General features: G+C 39.1%; 2 protein-coding genes and 1 long non-coding RNA gene across 4 annotated transcripts in view; all 3 read left to right on the top strand.

Annotated features, from left to right (window-relative positions):
• The window catches only part of LOC138949527 (DNA (cytosine-5)-methyltransferase 1-like), a 350,084-nt gene that overhangs the window by 236,289 nt on the left and 94,852 nt on the right, over nucleotides 1–18,943 (top strand). The gene's annotated exons all lie outside the window — the stretch shown is intronic.
• LOC138948347 (multiple epidermal growth factor-like domains protein 10) overlaps nucleotides 1–18,943 on the top strand; it is a gene marked incomplete at its 5' end in the record, with an annotated part of 269,682 nt that overhangs the window by 193,900 nt on the left and 56,839 nt on the right. Inside the window, 2 exon segments of the mRNA XM_070319878.1 lie at nucleotides 16,612–16,716; nucleotides 17,553–17,633. Of these exon segments, the coding sequence (XP_070175979.1) occupies nucleotides 16,612–16,716; nucleotides 17,553–17,633 (186 nt within the window).
• LOC138949493 (uncharacterized) lies at nucleotides 1,390–8,831 on the top strand. 2 transcript variants are annotated; one of them, XR_011450299.1, is made up of 4 exons: nucleotides 1,390–1,673; nucleotides 3,663–3,826; nucleotides 4,332–4,405; nucleotides 5,923–8,831. It is a non-coding gene; the product is annotated as an uncharacterized lncRNA (long non-coding RNA). The 2 variants fall into 2 exon arrangements; XR_011450298.1 differs by lacking the exon at nucleotides 1,390–1,673 and having other exon boundaries at nucleotides 3,588–3,826.

Genomic DNA, 18,943 nt, shown 5'->3' with positions numbered 1-18,943 from the left:
AGTGGATTTGCACACCCCTGTTTTAGCTTTTTTTTTCTCGATTTGTTGAAGGTGGTCCATATTAGGGGACTCGCACATACTTTGAGATCTTGCTAATATTTTTTGTTTGCACGGTAAAAACTCGGGGTCAACCCAGGCTGCTAAAATGTAACAAATGCGGTCTTAGCTGTCATATATAGCAATTTTTGTGTGATAAAAGCTTTGACAGAAACGAGTCCGTTTTCGGCGGCAAAGCCGTTTAGAGTGAACGCTGCCAAACTGAGTGAAAAAAAGAGAAAAAGCCTAACGGTTTTGAGATTTGTGTTTCTGCAATACAGCGAACAAAACTTTTTTGAGCGCTCAAGCGCCGTTAGTTTTTCAGAACAGGAGGTGGTCCATATTAGGAGCCGGTCCATATTAGGAGCTACGTGAAGCTACCACCGCTCGGCTTTACACACACACACACACACACTTTTAATTAGTTGCTTTTGGCACACGGCCTCATCATCTGAACTTGAAACAAGTCGCGTACGGCGAAAATACAATATTTAGTCAAGTAGCTGTCGAACTCACAGAATGAAACTGAACGCAATGCCATTTTTCAGCAAGACCGTATACTCGTAGCATCGTCAGTCCACCGCTCATGGCAAAGGCAGTGAAATTGACAAGAAGAGCGGGGTAGCAGTTGCGCTAAGAAGGATAGCACGCTTTTCTGTACCTCTCTTTGTTTTAACTTTCTGAGCGTGTTTTTAATCCACACATATCATATCTATATGTTTTTGGAATCAGGAACCGACAAGGAATAAGATGAAAGTGTTTTTAAATTGATTTCGACAATTTAATTTTGATAATAATTTTTATATATTTAATTTTCAGAGCTTGTTTTTAATCCGAATATAACATATTTATATGTTTTTGGAATCAGCAAATGATGGAAAATAAGATAAACGTAAATTGGGATCGTTTTATAAATTTTTATTTTTTTTTTAAATTTTCAGATTTTTAATGACCAAAGTCATTAATTAATTTTTAAGCCACCAAGCTGAAATGCATTACCGAAGTCCGGGCTTCGTCGAAGATTACTTGACCAAAATTTCAACCAATTTGGTTGAAAAATGAGGGCGTGACAGTGCCGCCTCAACTTTCACGAAAAGCCGGATATGACGTCATCAAAGACATTTATCAAAAAAATGAAAAAAACGTTCGGGGATTTCATACCCAGGAACTCTCATGTCAAATTTCATAAAGATCGGTCCAGTAGTTTAGTCTGAATCGCTCTACACACACACAGAGACACACACACGCACACACGCACATACACCACGACCCTCGTTTCGATTCCCCCTCGATGTTAAAATATTTAGTCAAAACTTGACTAAATATAACAACTACAAAACACAACAACGTACAACAACAGCATGGTTGTGCCTGTCGGGTTATCAGTCACCATAAGGTGCCTGTACTTGTCAGTCTCTCTTTTTAGATCAGTGCCAGTGGCCTGTGCCGGCGATAGTTTGGTAAAGTCGCGCAGACCGCGCATGCGCCATGTGCATTAAAATGTTATCAAAAATGGCGGATAAATCTAACTCGTGCTAAGAAACGTTTCAAAACCAAGCTTTATGGACGTTTTTATGACTACGTACTCCAGCAGACATCAACTTGTGGTCGACGTGTGTGGGTTTTGCTCAAAATACGTAAGTATTCGTCAGCCGTTTGGCTTCTCGAATTAAGTTTCAACTTTGTCTCTGTCTCGAACCACAGGCGGAAGGTATCCTTCACTGGACCACAACTTTCTATGAGTATTGAGTATGAAAGTAGTCTGGTGGTCCAGTGGACGATACCTTTCGCCTGTGCTCGAACCAAATACTAAGCTTACCAGTTACCACACTGTCATACTCATAGTCATAGTGATAGCACTGATACATTTGTACAGGTAAACATGGCTGTTTGCTGAAAATCAGTCTTTGTGAAAAATTGTAATGATGTCTCTGAAGTTTGATTCAGTCCCTAATTCATTCAGTGATTCATTTTGATGGGACGTCAACCCATGGTGAGACTAATAATGATATTTGATCGTATTCTGCCAGTGCCATTGCCAACTGCCATGGTTGTTCTTGTGTGCACTAATTAGTAATTTACTAGCAATAGGAGTTCGAGTTCTACTATAGTAGTATTTTACTAAGGCCTAAAAAAAAAATAGGTGTGGTTACGGTAACCCGACCTACCCTATTTTTAGGGGCCGATCCTATAACTTTTTATTACATTTGTCAAAAGAAATTAAAAAAAAAAAAAAAAAAAACGAGTGCAAAAAACGCAAAGAAAGCGAAAGCGCCCGTGTCGCACACTTATTTCCCTGTCAAGTAGGTTTAATTTGTACACATTAGAAAAAAAAGTCAAAACAAAAAAAAAGTGATTGCCTACCTACCTACCCTATTTTTTTGTGTGGCTATGTTACCGTAACCACACCTATTTTTTTTTTGGCCTAAATCATTACTACTAGTACTAAATACTACTGCTACTACTAGCTTTAAACAAGCTATGGTTTGAATGACCAGCTAAATGCTAATAGTTAATAAGTACATTATTTTTGCATCAGCGAGGTATACATAAATTTAACGAAGTGGATTCACAGCGCGCGTCGCGTTGTGCAGCGTTGCGATTTACAACGCGCTGCGCTACGAGGAACGCTGCGATTCACGACGCGCGATGTATTCTGCCGATACATTTCCTTCACAATCGCAAAGTTTACAACAGCTACATCTATCTGATCTATTTGAGAAATAAAACTGTCAATAAAACGAAAAACAGAGCTGAGCCATTCTCTCTCTCTCACTCTTTCAACTGAATTCACCAGTATATCGCCGCGTCGATGTAAAAACGTGCCTACCTCTGCTGAACAATCCTTCTCATTGCGGTCAATGCGCATGCGCCAATCTTGGACTTACAAAAATGCGACCCTTTGACCGATCGAACCATGGGTTAGGGTAAGGCTAAGGCTAAGGGTTAGGTTGTTCACGACCTGATTAATCTCCCCATGTTAGCGCATGCGCATTGACCGCAATGAGAAGGATTGTTCAGGCAGAGTTTTCAGTTTGTGACACCGGCCTTGAATACTTGGCAGTCATACTAATACTCATATCACTACATGTCATTGCAATGGCTTCTACTATATATGGAAAGGAGCTGAGTTTTTAAACTGGGATGACGTTTTTAAACAATTATCCGAGTACAGTGCCGCGGAACTGTTAATCGGTGTCACACCAGTTAACACTTCAGCAGCCATTTTGGAATTCGCGCATGCGCAGATCATTTTTTCAGCGTGGGTTTTTTTTCCAGTTGATTTGAACGCGTATATATATTCAGTCTGCATAAAGTGCAATTTTGTAGTCTTGCAGCCCTGAAGTTGCTTTTGCATGTCCAAAGAAAGAGTGTAAAATGTTGCTGATAATCATGCATACATGTACAAAAATAAAGCGCATCAACAATCTGCGCTGGTGAGAGCAATAGCCGCGCTCTGGGAATCGCTGCGCTGCACAACGTGCCGCGCTCTGTGAATTGCCGCGCTGCATAGCGCGCTGCGCTCTGTGAATCGCTTGCCTAAATTTAAATATTTTATTTAAAAAATACCGCATGGTTTTGCTTGACCAAATCATTTATCAGCTAACAATATGCTTTTATTTCAGTTGGACCTGACTTGAGCATGGTTCCGTTGTCTCCGCAACAACAGATTGGTTACTCAAGAATTGCAGGCATGTCCAGTTTGCAGCATGTGCAGGCTGACCCCGCTGAGTGTGAAGATCTGATGGCTGATCTAGACACAACATAAGCTGCTTGACACTATTCCAAGGTAAGCAAGAAGCTTTGAAAATAGTTACTTTAAGTGTTACTTAGTAAGTGTACATTTTTGTGGGTGAACCATCGGTAACCGTCCCACCCACCCCCCTCGACACCCCCACCCACACATACAAACACGCACACAAACTTGGGTTTGTATTAACTACTCTTCATAAATGAGTTATGTAATTCATCAGAGGTTTGAAGTCATTATGGTTTTGCAAATTAGTAAGAGACTATGTGGGTGCATGGATTCAGTAATGCGCAATTAATACATGCAATACTCCTGCTGGTGAGTTCACTACAAACAGGTACACTACATTAGAACTGATCTATGTAATTTGTAAATGAGGATGATTAATCGTAATCTCACTGTCAAACTGTCATGATACTATTGCCATTGACAGTGCTAGATCACTTCATAAAGTTATTTTAGTAAGTAATCATATGATATTGATAATTTTGATATAGTGATTTACTGACGGTGACAATGACATGTTATCTTCATACTATTCCAGGTACAAGATGCTAAACGTGCAGATATCAAGGGCTTGGGATTTCGGCTCCTGGAGATGCTACTTGTAACTCTTTTGTGAGTACCGATGTATACTGGGTGTTTTCTCAGTTTTTGTCCGCTGTCAGTGTGAGATTTATATTGTGGTACAGTGGAACCCCCCTGTTAAGACCCCCCAATTTAAGACTCCCTCCTTTTAAAGACCTTGTTTTCTCAGACTTTCTGTTCATAACCTCTGTAAAATTACCCCCCTTTTAAGACTCCCTCCTTTTTAAGACTGAATTTTCTCAGATTATTGGAGGTCTTAAAAGGGGTGTTCCACTGTATAACCTGTTTTTCTAGTTTCATGGTTTAGCCACGACTCACTTTGAATGAGGGTCATCTGCCAGGCATTTAGCTGATTATCTGATAGTGATAAGTGATATTTATTAATTTGCTATTTATAAATTACAGTTGCAGTAAACTAACACTGTCGCACAAAGTATGTGACTTTAAAAAAAGATTTGTTTGAAATCATGTGAGCTCTGTCCACTAGATGATGGAGAAGGGAATTTTTCCAGTTGAGTCTGCAACATGGATTTTTCTCTCTCAGGATAACAAATACAGCAGGGTTCGTACAGGTCATGGAAAACCTGGAAAGTCATGGAATTTGATTTTTAATTTTCCAGGCCTGGAAAGTCATGGAATTTCAATTCAAGTCATGGAAAGTCATGGAATTTAAAAAAAATAAGAAAGAAAGAAAAATTAACCTTTAGCACGCCAGCGGCGATTTTCGTTGCCCAGCCATTCCCCCCCCCCCCCCCCCCCCCCCCCTGCGATTTGCGTCTCCAGCACAAGGCTTGTTCGTATGACCAACTTCTCGTTCGTATTTGCATACGAGAATAACGGTATTTTTAACGGCACTTGAGCCAAAGCGAGGCTCACTTCCTTCCGTTATCTCGTCGTGTCGTCTGCGCTGCATTTGAGTCGGTTTCGTCAAAGTTTTTTGTTTTTGCATCGATAAAGTACTTTAGCGCTTCGACAAGCAAGATGGAGGATGATGAGTTTGAAACTTTCTTTCGAGTTGTTTCTTGACAACAAAAAGTATGCGGAATTGGAACGAATTACCGAGGAAGATCTTCGCAATGAACTGTGTATCGCGGTGAAAAAAATGACAGTTCGTCAAGTCACAGTGACGGTTACGAAACAGAATTTACGAAAGTGCAGATGGATACAAACAGTGGCTGGTCCAGTTTAGTGAAATGACAAGACCAGCAAACATTACCGATAATCTGACTGCGTAGCAAATGCTTGACTTGCTTGTCGAAGAGACACTGCGTAGAAACTGACTCAAATTCAGTGCAAAGCAAGCCAGTGTCAAAACTGGCAGTGACAAGACGTAAAAAGTTTGCGTGTTCGGAAATGGCGACCTGTGGATCTAGTCATGGAAAATGTTATTGAGGCTCATGGAAAGTCATGGAAAAGTCATGGAATTTTGTTTCTAAAAACCAGTGGGGACCCTGTACAGTATGGAAGGAAAAATTTAGGGTTGGTGTGGCGATAACAATAAAGATATGTCATAGTGACTTGACTAATTGATTTGAATTCTGCTGCAGGTCAGTCGTCCCCCACCTCCTGCTCCTGGTTGCCTACTACAACTTCCGAGGAAATACGACAGGACACCCTTCAGCTTGCTGCACCATGGTGTCTCTTGGAGAACAGCAAGGAACAGATACAGGTGGGGTCGGTTGGGATACCGTAAACAGACTATTTTGTTTTGTTGGCCTTAGCATAGAGTCTGGGGATGTGAGATGTGCATGATGTGTTGTTTGAATCTGACAGTGATTGTATGAATTTTTTTATACATGTATTGTTGTCACGCGCTTTGAACTTCTGATAAGGCGCTTTATAAATGCCCGTTATTATTATTATTATTATTATTATTATTATTATTATTATAAATAGATACACGAACTTATGTTAGTTTTCACACGTGAGCATGAAGGGATGTGCCTTTAATATGAGGAATGTATAGGGGCTTGCAATATTGAATTTGAGGGATGTTTGCAGTTATATAATATATTAGCACAGCTCAGTTTTCTTGAGGGTTCCGTGAGAACAGTGAAATTCTCCTTTGAGGACTGAAAAATATCTTGGATAATTGGTCTTAATTGGAGGGGGGGGGGGTTTAAAACATAAGTACATTCACATGTGTTTTTCATTTTCACTGTGTTAAGGTGGGGAGGTCCTTCTCTACTTCTTTCTTTGTTTTCCCATTGACATATTTTTGTTCTTGTCTATATTTTTTACATAGGTTCACCATCAGTCCTCATCCCCAGCCGACTGTTTCCGCTGAAGCCGTGAAGGATACTTCTTCATGTAGGCGTGGACATCTTTTTCGTCGCCATGCAAGGCTTCCAGTACCATATAATTTTGTGAATACTCTGGGGACCTGTCATCGACTTTGGAAGGACGCTTTATTTTATAACACTTTGTACCCCATCTATGTTGACCAAGATTTTTTAAGCCGAGACCAGCTGTGCTGCAGCAGGTCACTCTGAATTGTAGAAACTGTGTATCAACAGGCTAGAATGCTGGCGTTAGATCAACGTTACAGGAAGCGACTGAAGCTAACCGTCTAAGCAGGATGCGGATATGTGCCGAATGAGAACAGATGCAATGTACATAGTGACTGTGTGTACGGATATATATCCATACCTGGTCAGATAGAGCCATATGAGTGGGTACGGATATATATCCGTACCTGGGAGACAAGGAGTTAAGACCACATCTGAACTGAGGATTTAGTCTCTCCATAATCAAACGCTGAAGAAGATTTCAGAATGAACTTTGTTAGATAAATTATCAATCAATCAATCAATATGAGGCTTATAGTTATATCACGCGTATTCCGTGGGTACAGTTCTAAGCGCAGGGATTTTGTTTTGATTTTTTTTTTATGCAATTTATATCGCGCACATATTCAAGGCGCAGGGATTTATTTATGTCGTGTGAGATGGAATTTTTTTACACAATACATCACGCATTCACATCGGCCAGCAGATCGCAGCTATTTCGGCGCATATCCTACTTTTCACGGCCTATTATTCCAAGTCACACGGGTATTTGGTGGACATTTTTAGCTATGCCTATACAATTTTGCCCGTCGCGATATAACCTTCGTGGTTGAAAACGACGTTAAACACCAAATAAAGAAAGATTACAATTTTGCCAGGAAAGACCGTTTTGTCAATCGTGGGATCTTTAACACGAAGGGACCTCAGTTTTTCGTCTCATCCGAAAGACTAGCACTTGAACCCACCACCTAGGTTAGGAAAGGGGGGAGAAAATAGCGGCCTGACCCAGGGTCGAACACGCAACCTCTCGATTCCGAGCGCAAGTGCGTTACCACTCGGCCACCCATGCCGGTTGTTATGATCGCCACATTTTAGGTCCCCCCCTCCCCCCCTTTTCAAACTTCCCCGCTTTTAAGACCTAACGTTTTTGGATTTTCTGTTCACAACCTGTTGTGCATTTACCTACATATTAAGCAGTGTTTCTTGTATAGAATATAGTCAATGTTTGTAAAGATTTTAGTCAAGCAGTATGTAAGAAATGTTAAGTCCTTTGTACTGGAAACTTGCATTCTCCCAGTAAGGTCATATATTGTACTACGTTGCAAGCCCCTGGAGCAGTTTTTTGATTAGTGCTTTTGTGAACAAGAAACAATTGACAAGTGGCACTATCCCATCTTCCCCCTTTCCCCTATCCCATCTCCCCCTTTTCCCGTCGCGATATAACCTTGAATGGTTGAAAACGACGTTAAACAACAAATAAAGAAAGAAAAGAATTCATCAACGAGTGATTACTGCCTCACCATAGCAGTTAGGCCAGTCTTACTAACTCTTACTTTTATTAATGTGCCGTGATGCAAAGACGTTGAGCAGTTTTCAGATGTTTATGAATCTAGGGCTTTCAAAATTTACTGACATGTTGGACTCCATGACATCCAAACATGAAGTTCAGTTACCCCTTTTCAACTTTGAAGGTCACATTGTGGGCGAATTTTTAGCAAAAAGTTGGAACATTGGTGTGACTGTTCTTACTCACAAGGGAAGTGATTTAGTTATTTACTGATTTTTATTTTGTATGGCCTTCTTTCACCCATTTAATCATTCATAAATGTTCATACCCAAGGGAAGTAATTCACATATATATCTATGGCCAATGTTTTCACAGGGCATCTGCCCCCCCTCCCCCCCCCTCCCAACACACACTCACATGGGCTAAAACTTACATGGCTTTTATGGGTATGACGCTCTTAATCACAAGGGAAGTAATTTACTGATGGTGTGTTTTCATTTCATGTGGCCTTCACCGATTTGAATAATTTATTTTAGCTTATCCAATTATAGTGTGGATGAACACTGTCTCCACTCAAAATAGTCCTTTGCTATTGTACATTGTGAATCAGCATTTTTGTTTTTGTCCTGTTTGAATAAAGTGCAATAATTTTACAACCAAAGTGTTAATGTTAAAGATGTTTACATAATGTGTGAAGGATGATGCATTTGAAAACTAATATTGTTAAATGTCAATTGACCTGTGACAAGTCAGCAAAGTGCAATATCCAAGCATGAAACCCGCACACAATTCCCAAACAACATGCTTTCTTTTCCACAAAATTCCATCCAGGTGAAAACAATTATGTGAACGTCATAACATGGTGTTTTTTTACATTAATAATCAAGCCTAACACCAACTAACATGGTGTTAATAGGCATTTGAGCAAGCTTTAACACCAACATAACATGGAGTTAATAGGCATTTGAGCAATCTTTAACACCAACATAACATGGGGTTTTGCATGTTAAACCAGCAATAACATGATGTTAATCACATTACAAGCAAGCTGTAACACCACCAAAACAAGCAGTTTTGCAAGTTAAGTCTACGATAACATGATGTTACTTGGCGTTAAACCAAAGCTTTAATGCCATCAAAACTTGACATTTTTGCATGTTACAGACATGCTGTAACATGGTTTAACATGATGTTTTGACCGTCGCAAAACGCGCTGAAATTCCAGGCAATTTCGCAGCGATAACTTCAACAAAATCCAATCAAAATCTGGCGTTGTCGTGAACACCAAAATGTGATAAACCCATTGAAACTTGAAGTTTTGTTGGGATTTTGAGTAGTTTTGTAAGATACAAAACGCCACTTTTCGCCCAGTGTATATTTTAACATCGTTCTGTTCTTGTCAGCTTGAAATGTTTGCAGTTTTTACTCACGAAACAGGTTAGTCTTCTGAAGTCAGTGCAACATCAAAGCTAAAATTTCACACATGAGATGCATTTTGATGATCAGCTCTACCATACCGAAGCAATGCATTTAAACTGGCGCAGATTAATTTTCAAATGATGTTCAAGAAACAGCTAGCTTCCTTATAGACAGAGTGTCTAAGTTACAAAATATGGTCATCTCAGTATCCAACATCATTACCTCTGTTTCTTTGCTTGCTTAGAAGAACTTCTCAGAGTTTGCGGCATTCATCAAACAAGATCAAACACATTAAAATATTGTCACTTCCTACTCATTGAATAATGTATTCATTGTATCTAATTATTCATGTTAAAGACCAGCACAAAATTGCAATCATTTAAATATGTCACTGACATAAAGTATTCTACCCGATCTGGAAAAAAGGAAGAAAATCATAAGTGCATGATTCAAATCACTGATGATGTCTTGTAATTCGGTAGTGTTTCCAGTTAATCTTTTCTCTTTACATCTCACAATTTTTTCGTTTCGTTTATTTGTTGCTTAACGTCCAGCCGACTACGCAGAGCCATATCAGGACGAGGAAGGGGGGGATGAAGGGGGCCACTTGTCAAGCGATTCCTGTTTACAAATGCACTAACCCATTACTTGTGTCCCAGCAGGCTTTAGTAAAACTAAATTAATACCTACTGGAAGATTACCAGTTTCCAGTATGTTAAAATAGGCTTAACCTATCTACTGCTGGACTTACATCAGAACACTAACAGATTAAACTATACATGAATCGCGAGACAAGCGGCAAGAGAAGAGATTTTTGGAAAAAATACAGGTGAATGAGCAAGAAGGCAGAAAAAAGAAAAGAATTCATGAAGAAAAAGAGAGCATGACAGGAAAGAGGAACCAAAAATCTACCTAACAGCAAACTAGAAAGCTCCTGCGGTTCCAAAAACAGGAGGGGCCTTTAATTTCATAACCGCAGTGCCCCACTGCGGGACATCTCACAATTCTTTTACTAGTTTATTTTGTAAGTAGAACACCAGGCCAAAACATTGTTGGCTCCTTTTGTATGACATCACACATTTTCAAGGATTTGCTTGCTAACTTGCTTGTTTCTTAATTTGTTTAATGATCGCTCCAAATTACATTCCTTCCTTTATCTGGCACTCTTGTTCTCAACTTTGTCCCTCCCTCTTAGCGGTTTAGAGAGAGAGGGAGTGAGTGTGTGTGTGTGTGTGTGTGTGTGTGTGTGTGTGTGTGTGTGTTAGTGTGTGCGTATGCCTGTGTGTGTGAGAGAGAGAGAGATAGAGACTGAGAGAAAGAAAGAGAGAGAGAGTTGATCTATTTTCTTGATTCCCTCATTCAATTTTCTTTTGTTGTATAGTGTAGAACTTAGACAGCTTCGTGACATACCTGTGGTGCGGTTTTATGGTCGTTTAGCTCTCCATCGGTGAACCATGCAATTATTTCTCTTCAACGATTACTCGGTCTCTACTGACAACTCTAAACTCCACAAAACACGACTTTTTTCAGTTCAGAAATGTCAGTTTCGCTCCCATAAATTGAAACACAAACTTAAATACATCCATACATCATTGTCTGTTACAAAGTTCCAGCTTTGCTTTAAAATGCACAATCAGTATGAGGGACACGGACTTTTTCCCAGTACATACCGACTGAGCCATCACTCAAATCTTCGACGACACTGACTCAGCCTATATGCTGCGTACATCTCCCCGGTCGGGCAGTTTTAGCTCTCGTAATGTGCGGAAGAACTGAGAGAAACATTTGCGTTCTGCCTATGTTTGTCTTGTTTGCTCGCCAAAATAATATTGCATCGATCAACCACTCAAGTTCGCACTGTTACCATGCTCCCAATCCCATGCTGGTTTGTTTACCACTTTCGAAGGTGAAGAGTTCACCGCGCCTGCGCAATGACGGGGATTTCCCTATGACGTCACCTGAAAGTTATGACCTACTCTTTTAGCTGGTAACTAAGTAGTCTCGACCAAGTTCGCTCTCATGCATTGCAGACTGACTAAATCTGTAGTTACGAACTGCGTAGTTCGAACCTATATTCACCTGGCTGGCTATAGTGGAAAGGTTACTTTTGGTGGTCACATTAGATATTATGTTTTTTGGAAAGTTCGTTTTATTTGCAGCCACAGTTCGGTAAACGACAAATGGCTAAACCCAACCACCTAAGAATGAGAAGCGTTTTTGTAACATGACCCATATTCTGCAAAAATGCAGCCATGACGCAGGGGGTAGGTTACAAAAAACCGTCATGTACCGCTTGACTGCATACGGATATAAGCAAATTATACCTTAAACGAAAGCTAAAGATTTTTGCCATCAGACAGCAAGTAAAATGCCTAATTCGTATACACAGTTTTATTTTTAACAACATCTGTATAACATGCGGACGACAAAACAGGAAATTCCATTTTCTCAATCGATATGTATAGCTAACTGAACGCCTGGTTGAAACCGCAATCAAAAACATCTTGAAAATTGTTTATTCTCACAGCTAGAATTATTTTACATCAACAATTGTTAATTTACCGAGGAAAACAACAGTCACATAAGATACATAATGGATGATTTTGAATCAACTCCGAAAACCGAACCGGGTCGAAGCAAAAAAGAGTTTACACATACACAGGCTTGAAAAAGGATAATTTGGTTCAATCTGTTAGATTTTTACCCATAACGTTAAAGATCAGCTTAATATAAAAGGAAAGTGATCATTGTAAAAGGATTTTGCTATCGCAAAATAATTCAACTTCCGGTTTTACCACATGGCGTCCATAATATTATCAATTTATTACATAGCGTGCATTTGTCAGAAATTATACTAAATGTTAGAAGCGATCTTAAAGTGAAAGTAACGTTTAATAAAAGTATGCGCATTTATTTATTGATTGATATATGACTAAAATAATGGACATGTAATTTAAACGTACAAAACGACATTTTGTACACTACCTCTCTAACAAAAACGCGACTATGACCGACCGATATGTATGTGTAAATTAGGTCATTGTTAGTGATGAAAACGGGTTTTCTTTAAAAGATAACACGCAAACTGTGAAGTTCAAGCCCATAAATGATTTTAGTACGACTTCTTCAAAACAGGTCTGTTTTTCACTCCACCAGTTTCAGTTTTAATAAAATATATGTATAGCTCTCATTTAAAAAAAAAACTTATCTGCAATTTACTTAACCAAATACACAATGAACCCAGAAGGTATTAGAGTGAGACACTTTACAGTGAAATATGTTATTATTCCCCTTATTTCAAAATATATGCATTTTAATTGGCAGACACGATTCACGTCGTTGGTACGTGTCCTCTGGTGAGGCAACCGTTAGCATTTTTTGTCGTAAAAATTGACATTTTTAAACATAAATCATGGACAAAAAACTAATTCTACAAAAAGTGCAGGTTTTCTTGGTATAGTCAGTTAAAGCATCTTAAAATTCAAGAAATTGTGCAATTACGTGTATGTATTTGAAATGGCAGAAAATATTGAATGAAAGTGATTTTTGACTGATTGAAACCCTACCCCCACTAACAAAATGTGCCTTGAGATTAGGGGTGTTAGTTGAAGATGAATGAATAATGGCTATGGTTTTCCCCTAAAGTATTCAAAACCTAAACATATACATAGGCAAGATGTTCTACATTAACACAATTAACTTTTTAAACATATACATATGCTTAGTACACGATACTTCCGGTTTTTCTACCGGATGACTTATACATTTAGGGGGTAAACACCTTATCGTAGAAAAAGCTTTATTTTCAAAAAGTGCAAGTAATTATTAAAAATCATACATAATATTTATATATTGGAGTTAATTTTCCTTCGAAAGTCATTTGTTTCAAGTGGCAGACAATGTCAGTTGGAGAGTTACATGTACGTAAAGTGTATAACTGTTGTCTGTGATTAGTGCATTGTGTACACATTGGCACCATTTGATCCTAAATGTAAACGATGTCGTGATCATACCACAGTTTTAGGATAATTTACATCGCATCGATTACTAAATTGATGGTAGAATTTCACTGATAAATTCTATTTCCGGTAGCGTCAGTGCCGTTATCTGAGATAGTAACGTTTTACATGGTTTCACGTTCAGTGGTGAACGTAACGTGTGGTTTAACAAAACTACTTGCACATACAATAGTGAAGTCTGTCTGTGTGTCTTTGTTTGTGTGTTTGTCTATGTCTGTCTGTGTGTTCGTCTGTTTGTCTCTCCCTCTGTCTGTCTATCTCTTTCTCTCTGTGTCTTTGTCTGTCTGTCTGTGTGTCTCTCTCACTCTCTCTCTCTCTCTCTCTCTCTCTCTCTCTCTCTCTCTCTCTCTCTCTCTCTCTCTCTCTCTCTCTCTCTCTCTCTCTCTGCGAGGTAGGTGCACTTAAAGAGAAAGCAATACAGAAAGAAATGCATTTCTCTGCCAAGAATGAAGTTTGTCTGTCTGTGTGTTTGTGTGCGTGTTTTTTTAGTTGCGTAAGTGTTTCTCTATAAGCATCTCTACGTCTTTGTTTGCGTACATAAGTGCGTGCGTGCATGTGTGGGTGTTTCTGTGTCGGTTTGTCTCATTGTGTGTATGTCTGTCATTTTGTCGGTATGTTTGTGTATGTCTTTGTGTGTGTGTGTGTGTGTGTGTGTGTGTGCGTAGGTGCGTGCGTGCGTGCGCGCGCGCGCGTGTGTGTGTGTGTGTGTGTGTGTATGAGTGCGTGCGTGTGTGTGTGCGTGTGTGTGTGTGATTGCAATTATTCCTCCTTTTTACATTTAGTCAAGTTTTGACTAAATGTTTTATTAACGTAGAGCGGGGAATCGAGACGAGGGTCGTGGCGTGTATGTGTGTGTGTGTGTCTGTGTGTGTGTGTGTGTGTGTAGAGCGATTTAGACTAAACTACTTGACCGATCTTTATGAAATTTGACATGAGAGTTCCTGGGTATGATATCCCCAGACGTTTTTTTCAGTTTTTTGATAAATGTATTTGATGACGTCATATCCGGCTTTTCGTGAAAGTTGAGGCGGCACTGTCACGCTCTCATTTTTCAACCAAATTGGTTGAAATTTTGGTCAAGTAATTTTCGACAAAGCCCAGACTTCGGTATTGCATTTAAGTTTGGTGGCTTAAAATTAATTGATGACTTTGGTCATTAAAAATCTGAAAATTGTAAAAAAAAAAACAAATTTTATAAAACGATCCAAATTTACGTTCATCGTATTGTCCATCATTTTTTGATTCCAAAAACATATAAATATGTTATATTTGGATTAAAAACAAGCTCTAAAAATTAAAAAAATAAAAATTATTATCAAATTTAAATTTTCGAAATCAATTTAAAAACACTTTCATCTTATTCCTTGTCGGTTCCTGATTCCAAAAACATATAGATATGATATGTTTGGATTAAAAACACGCTCAGAAAGTTAAAACGAAGAGAGGTACAGAAAAGCGTGCTATCCTTCTCAGCGCAACTACTACCCCGCTCTTCTTGTCAATTTCACAAAAACAAACAGATAATGACGTCATTTTAAGTGGCACAAACGTGTACATGAATGCCTTCCCTTTCGAATGATTTACAGTTATATAATTTCTGTCAAGCGGTTTAAGTTTTATGTCTGTTTTATGAACCCAACCCTCAAAACAAGAATAGTAACGCCAAAGAAGGAAAACATAAACACAAACCAACGTTTTTCTCACCGGTGGTTTGGAATATTGCCCCAAAACTTTCGATTTAGTGTTGTGGTGTTAAAATCTATCAGAAAAAAGTGTTTGCTAACGTGACGCCAAAAAGTAACCAAAACGGTCCTTAGCCGACTGACTACTACGTTTAGTTGCTAACTATAATAGTCTCCATTCATGCATTCCACTACAGACTGCGTTTTGGGGATACGATCATTTTTGGATTGAAACACAAGGTCGCATTAGGATCAAGTTTGGGGCAATTAGTAGAAAATCTATGTTATCTTGGACATTGTCTTATGAGGTTAGAACAGCAAATACTTTTTACATTTAGTCAAGTTTTGACTAAATGTTTTAACAATTAAACATAGAGGGGGGAATCGAGACGAGGGTCGTGGTGTATGTGCGTGCGTGTGTGTGTGTGTGTGTCTGTCTGTGTGTGTGTAGAGCGATTCAGACTAAACTACTGGACCGATCTTTATGAAATTTGACATGAGTTTCTGGGTATGATACCCTCAGAGGTTTTTTTTCATTTTTTTGATAAATGTCTTTGATGACGTCATAACCGGCTTTTCGTGAAAGTTGAGGCGGCACTGTCACGCTCTCATTTTTCAACCAAATTGGTTGAAATTTTGTTCAAGTAATCTTCGACAAAGCCCGGACTTCGGTATTGCATTTCAGCTTGGTGGCTTAAAAATTAATTAATGACTTTGGTCATTAAAAATCTGAAAATTGTAAAAAAAAATAAAAATTTATAAAACGATCCAAATTTACGTTCATCTTATTCTCCATCATTTTCTGATTCCAAAAACATATAAATATGTTATATTTGGATTAAAAACAAGCTCTGAAAATTAAAAATATAAAAATTATGATCAAAATTAAATTTTCGAAATCAATTTAAAAACACTTTCATCTTATTCCCTGTCGGTTCCTGATTCCAAAAACATATAGATACGATATGTTTGGATTGAAAACACGCTCAGAAAGTTAAAACGAAGAGAGCTACAGAAAAGCGTGCTATCCTTCTCAGCGCAACTACTACCCCGCTCTTCTTGTCAATTTCACTGCCTTTGCCATGAGCGGTGGACTGACGATGCTACGAGTATACGGTCTTGCTGCTTTGCATTGCGTTCAGTTTCATTCTGTGAGTTCGACAGCTACTTGACTAAATGTTGTATTTTCGCCTTACGCGACTTGTTTGTTATTCTGCTTTTCTCCTTCTCCTTCTCCTCCTCCTTTTCTCCTTCTTCTTCTTCTTCTTGTGATCATTATTATTGTAATATTTATTATATTATTTATAATGTAACGTTGCAGAGATGTTGAAAGGGGCAACATGTACGGATGACCGGGGAACCGAATGCGGTTTGGGAACCATCTGTACCGAAAACAAACATGCGAGCGACACCGTGAAACGTTGCAGTCAGTGTCACCCATGCACGGTTATGTAGCAACTTCTATTTCATTATTAAACAGGGGTGGGGGGGGGGGGTGGTTGGGGATTCTGATTCAAAACGTTTTTTCCAAAGGAATAATGATTTTGAACGATGCCTAATCCTCAAACCCTTTTCCTTATGGACAGACAAAGCGTTACAAATCAGTACGTGCTTGTGCTCACCCTGGAGTATCTTCTAAACGCCTACCCCCTCCCCCACCCCCCCCCCCCCTTACCCCCCACTCTCAAAGTCGACCACTCTGTCCTCTTAAATCTAAAAGAATTTCCCAACTCTTCATATTTTCTGTTCATTGTTGTCCAGATACTCAAATGCTGAGAGTTTTCACTCGTCTGTATTACACTTCTTGTGCTGTGCATCTTATTTTGGAAGTCCATTTATCGAATAAGTCGTGTTAAATGGGATGAAAGTGGGCGAATAAGTCGTGTTAAATGGGATGAAAGTGGGCGAACATGCTTGGACGAGGACAGATCTACAGCAAATCTGTCCACATGTTCTTTAAAGTGTATATTTTTCGTTGAAAACCACACATGTACAAGATATGTACCTTATTCATTCCCACAACCATAAATTTAAGCGGTTTTCAAAGAGACTCTTTTGCTTTAAATGAAGGACACTACCTTGATGTTGACGGGACGCTTTGTTAGCGTCGGCGAGCTCTTGGTATGGCCGATTTTTTGACGTGTGTATCTAGCTTTACTGTGTGTGTGTATGTGTGTGTGTGTGTGTGTGTGTGTGTGTGTGTGTGTGTGTGTGTGTGTGTGTGTGTGTGTGTGTGTGTGTGTGTGTGTGTGTGTGAAACAGGACTGAGTCCAGGACAAACATGTTTGGGGGATGACAAAGGAAACTGCGAAGAGGACTCGTTGTGTGAAACGAATGTATGCAGTAAGTACCTGTTTGTGTAACTGTCGTATCAAGGCTATTTACATTTTTTCCTGTAACAGTGATGTCGAGGGTATTCACAGACTTTCCAATGACAATAATATCACTGGTATTTACAGCTTTCTCCTATAACAATCATTGCAGGGTCATTCACAGACTTTCCTATAACAGTCGTGGCAGGATCATTCATATACTTTCCTACAACAGTCGTTGCAGGGTCATTCAGACTTTCCTATAACAAACATAGCAGAGGTAATTCCAGCTTTTCTTAAAACAGCTATGTCAGGGGTATGCACAGACTGCTTTTCAATAAACTGTGTTATCGGGGATATTCACAGCTTTTTCAGTTAACTGTGGTATCGGGGATATTTCAAAGGTTTTTCTACGACAGTTAAAGCAGGGGTAAACAAAGCTTTTTCTATTGACTGTAATATCTGGGGTATTCGTAGCTTTGTCTATGACAGTTAAAGTAGGGCTATTCACAGCTTGTTCAATTAACTGAGTTATATCAGGGGTATTCACAGCTTTTTCGATAACAGTTAAAGCAGGGGCATTCACAGCTTTTTCAATGAACTGTGTTATCAGGGGTATTCACAGCTTTTTCAATACTGGCACGGTTGGCCTAGTGGTAAGGCGTCCGCCCCGTGATCGGGAGGTCGTGGGTTCGAACCCACAGAAAACACAAGTTATTATAAACATTAGCAACTTTCTAGCGTCTACAACTCATTCCTGTACGTTTCACAAAACTAGAATAGTTGAACACACAATAAAGAAACACTACAACATGTCAGACTTCCAACTCACGTTATACATAAACAACTCACAAAGTCATTACAAAATGGCGACCAAAATACAACACAAAAAAGTAACAACAAAATTACCTTATGCGCGGTGTGGGTTGACCAGAGTACCAAAAACGTTTAGCCTCTCAAACGAAGGGCACAAAACAATTCACACTTAACGTTACGTTGACGTTAAAAACATCACAAGAAACACTTCATTGGTTTACTTGTTAACCTTGGTATGTTACAGAACGAAAATCCAAACACTTCCATAAAAAAAACCTCAGACCGACTGATGAGAGGAAGTCAAACAGTAATATTTATAGAAAACAAAACCCTAACATGGAATAGTTCATTTTAAAGGTAAAAGGTCACCATATTGACCAACCAACAACATTCCTAAAACAGGGTTGGGTGAGACTACTATTTACAACCAATCAGTAACTGATCACGCACTTCGTGCATGCTCAAAACTTGGAACGGTCTATTTTACAAAAAGAAGAACAAGGAACTAGCTGACATTAAAAAATA

This window comes from Littorina saxatilis, linkage group LG15 (genome assembly GCF_037325665.1).
Source record: "Littorina saxatilis isolate snail1 linkage group LG15, US_GU_Lsax_2.0, whole genome shotgun sequence".
Lineage (NCBI taxonomy): Eukaryota > Metazoa > Mollusca > Gastropoda > Littorinimorpha > Littorinidae > Littorina > Littorina saxatilis.
The sequence above is the reverse complement of the archived record's forward strand: the minus strand, read 5'-3'. Positions and strand labels throughout refer to the sequence as shown.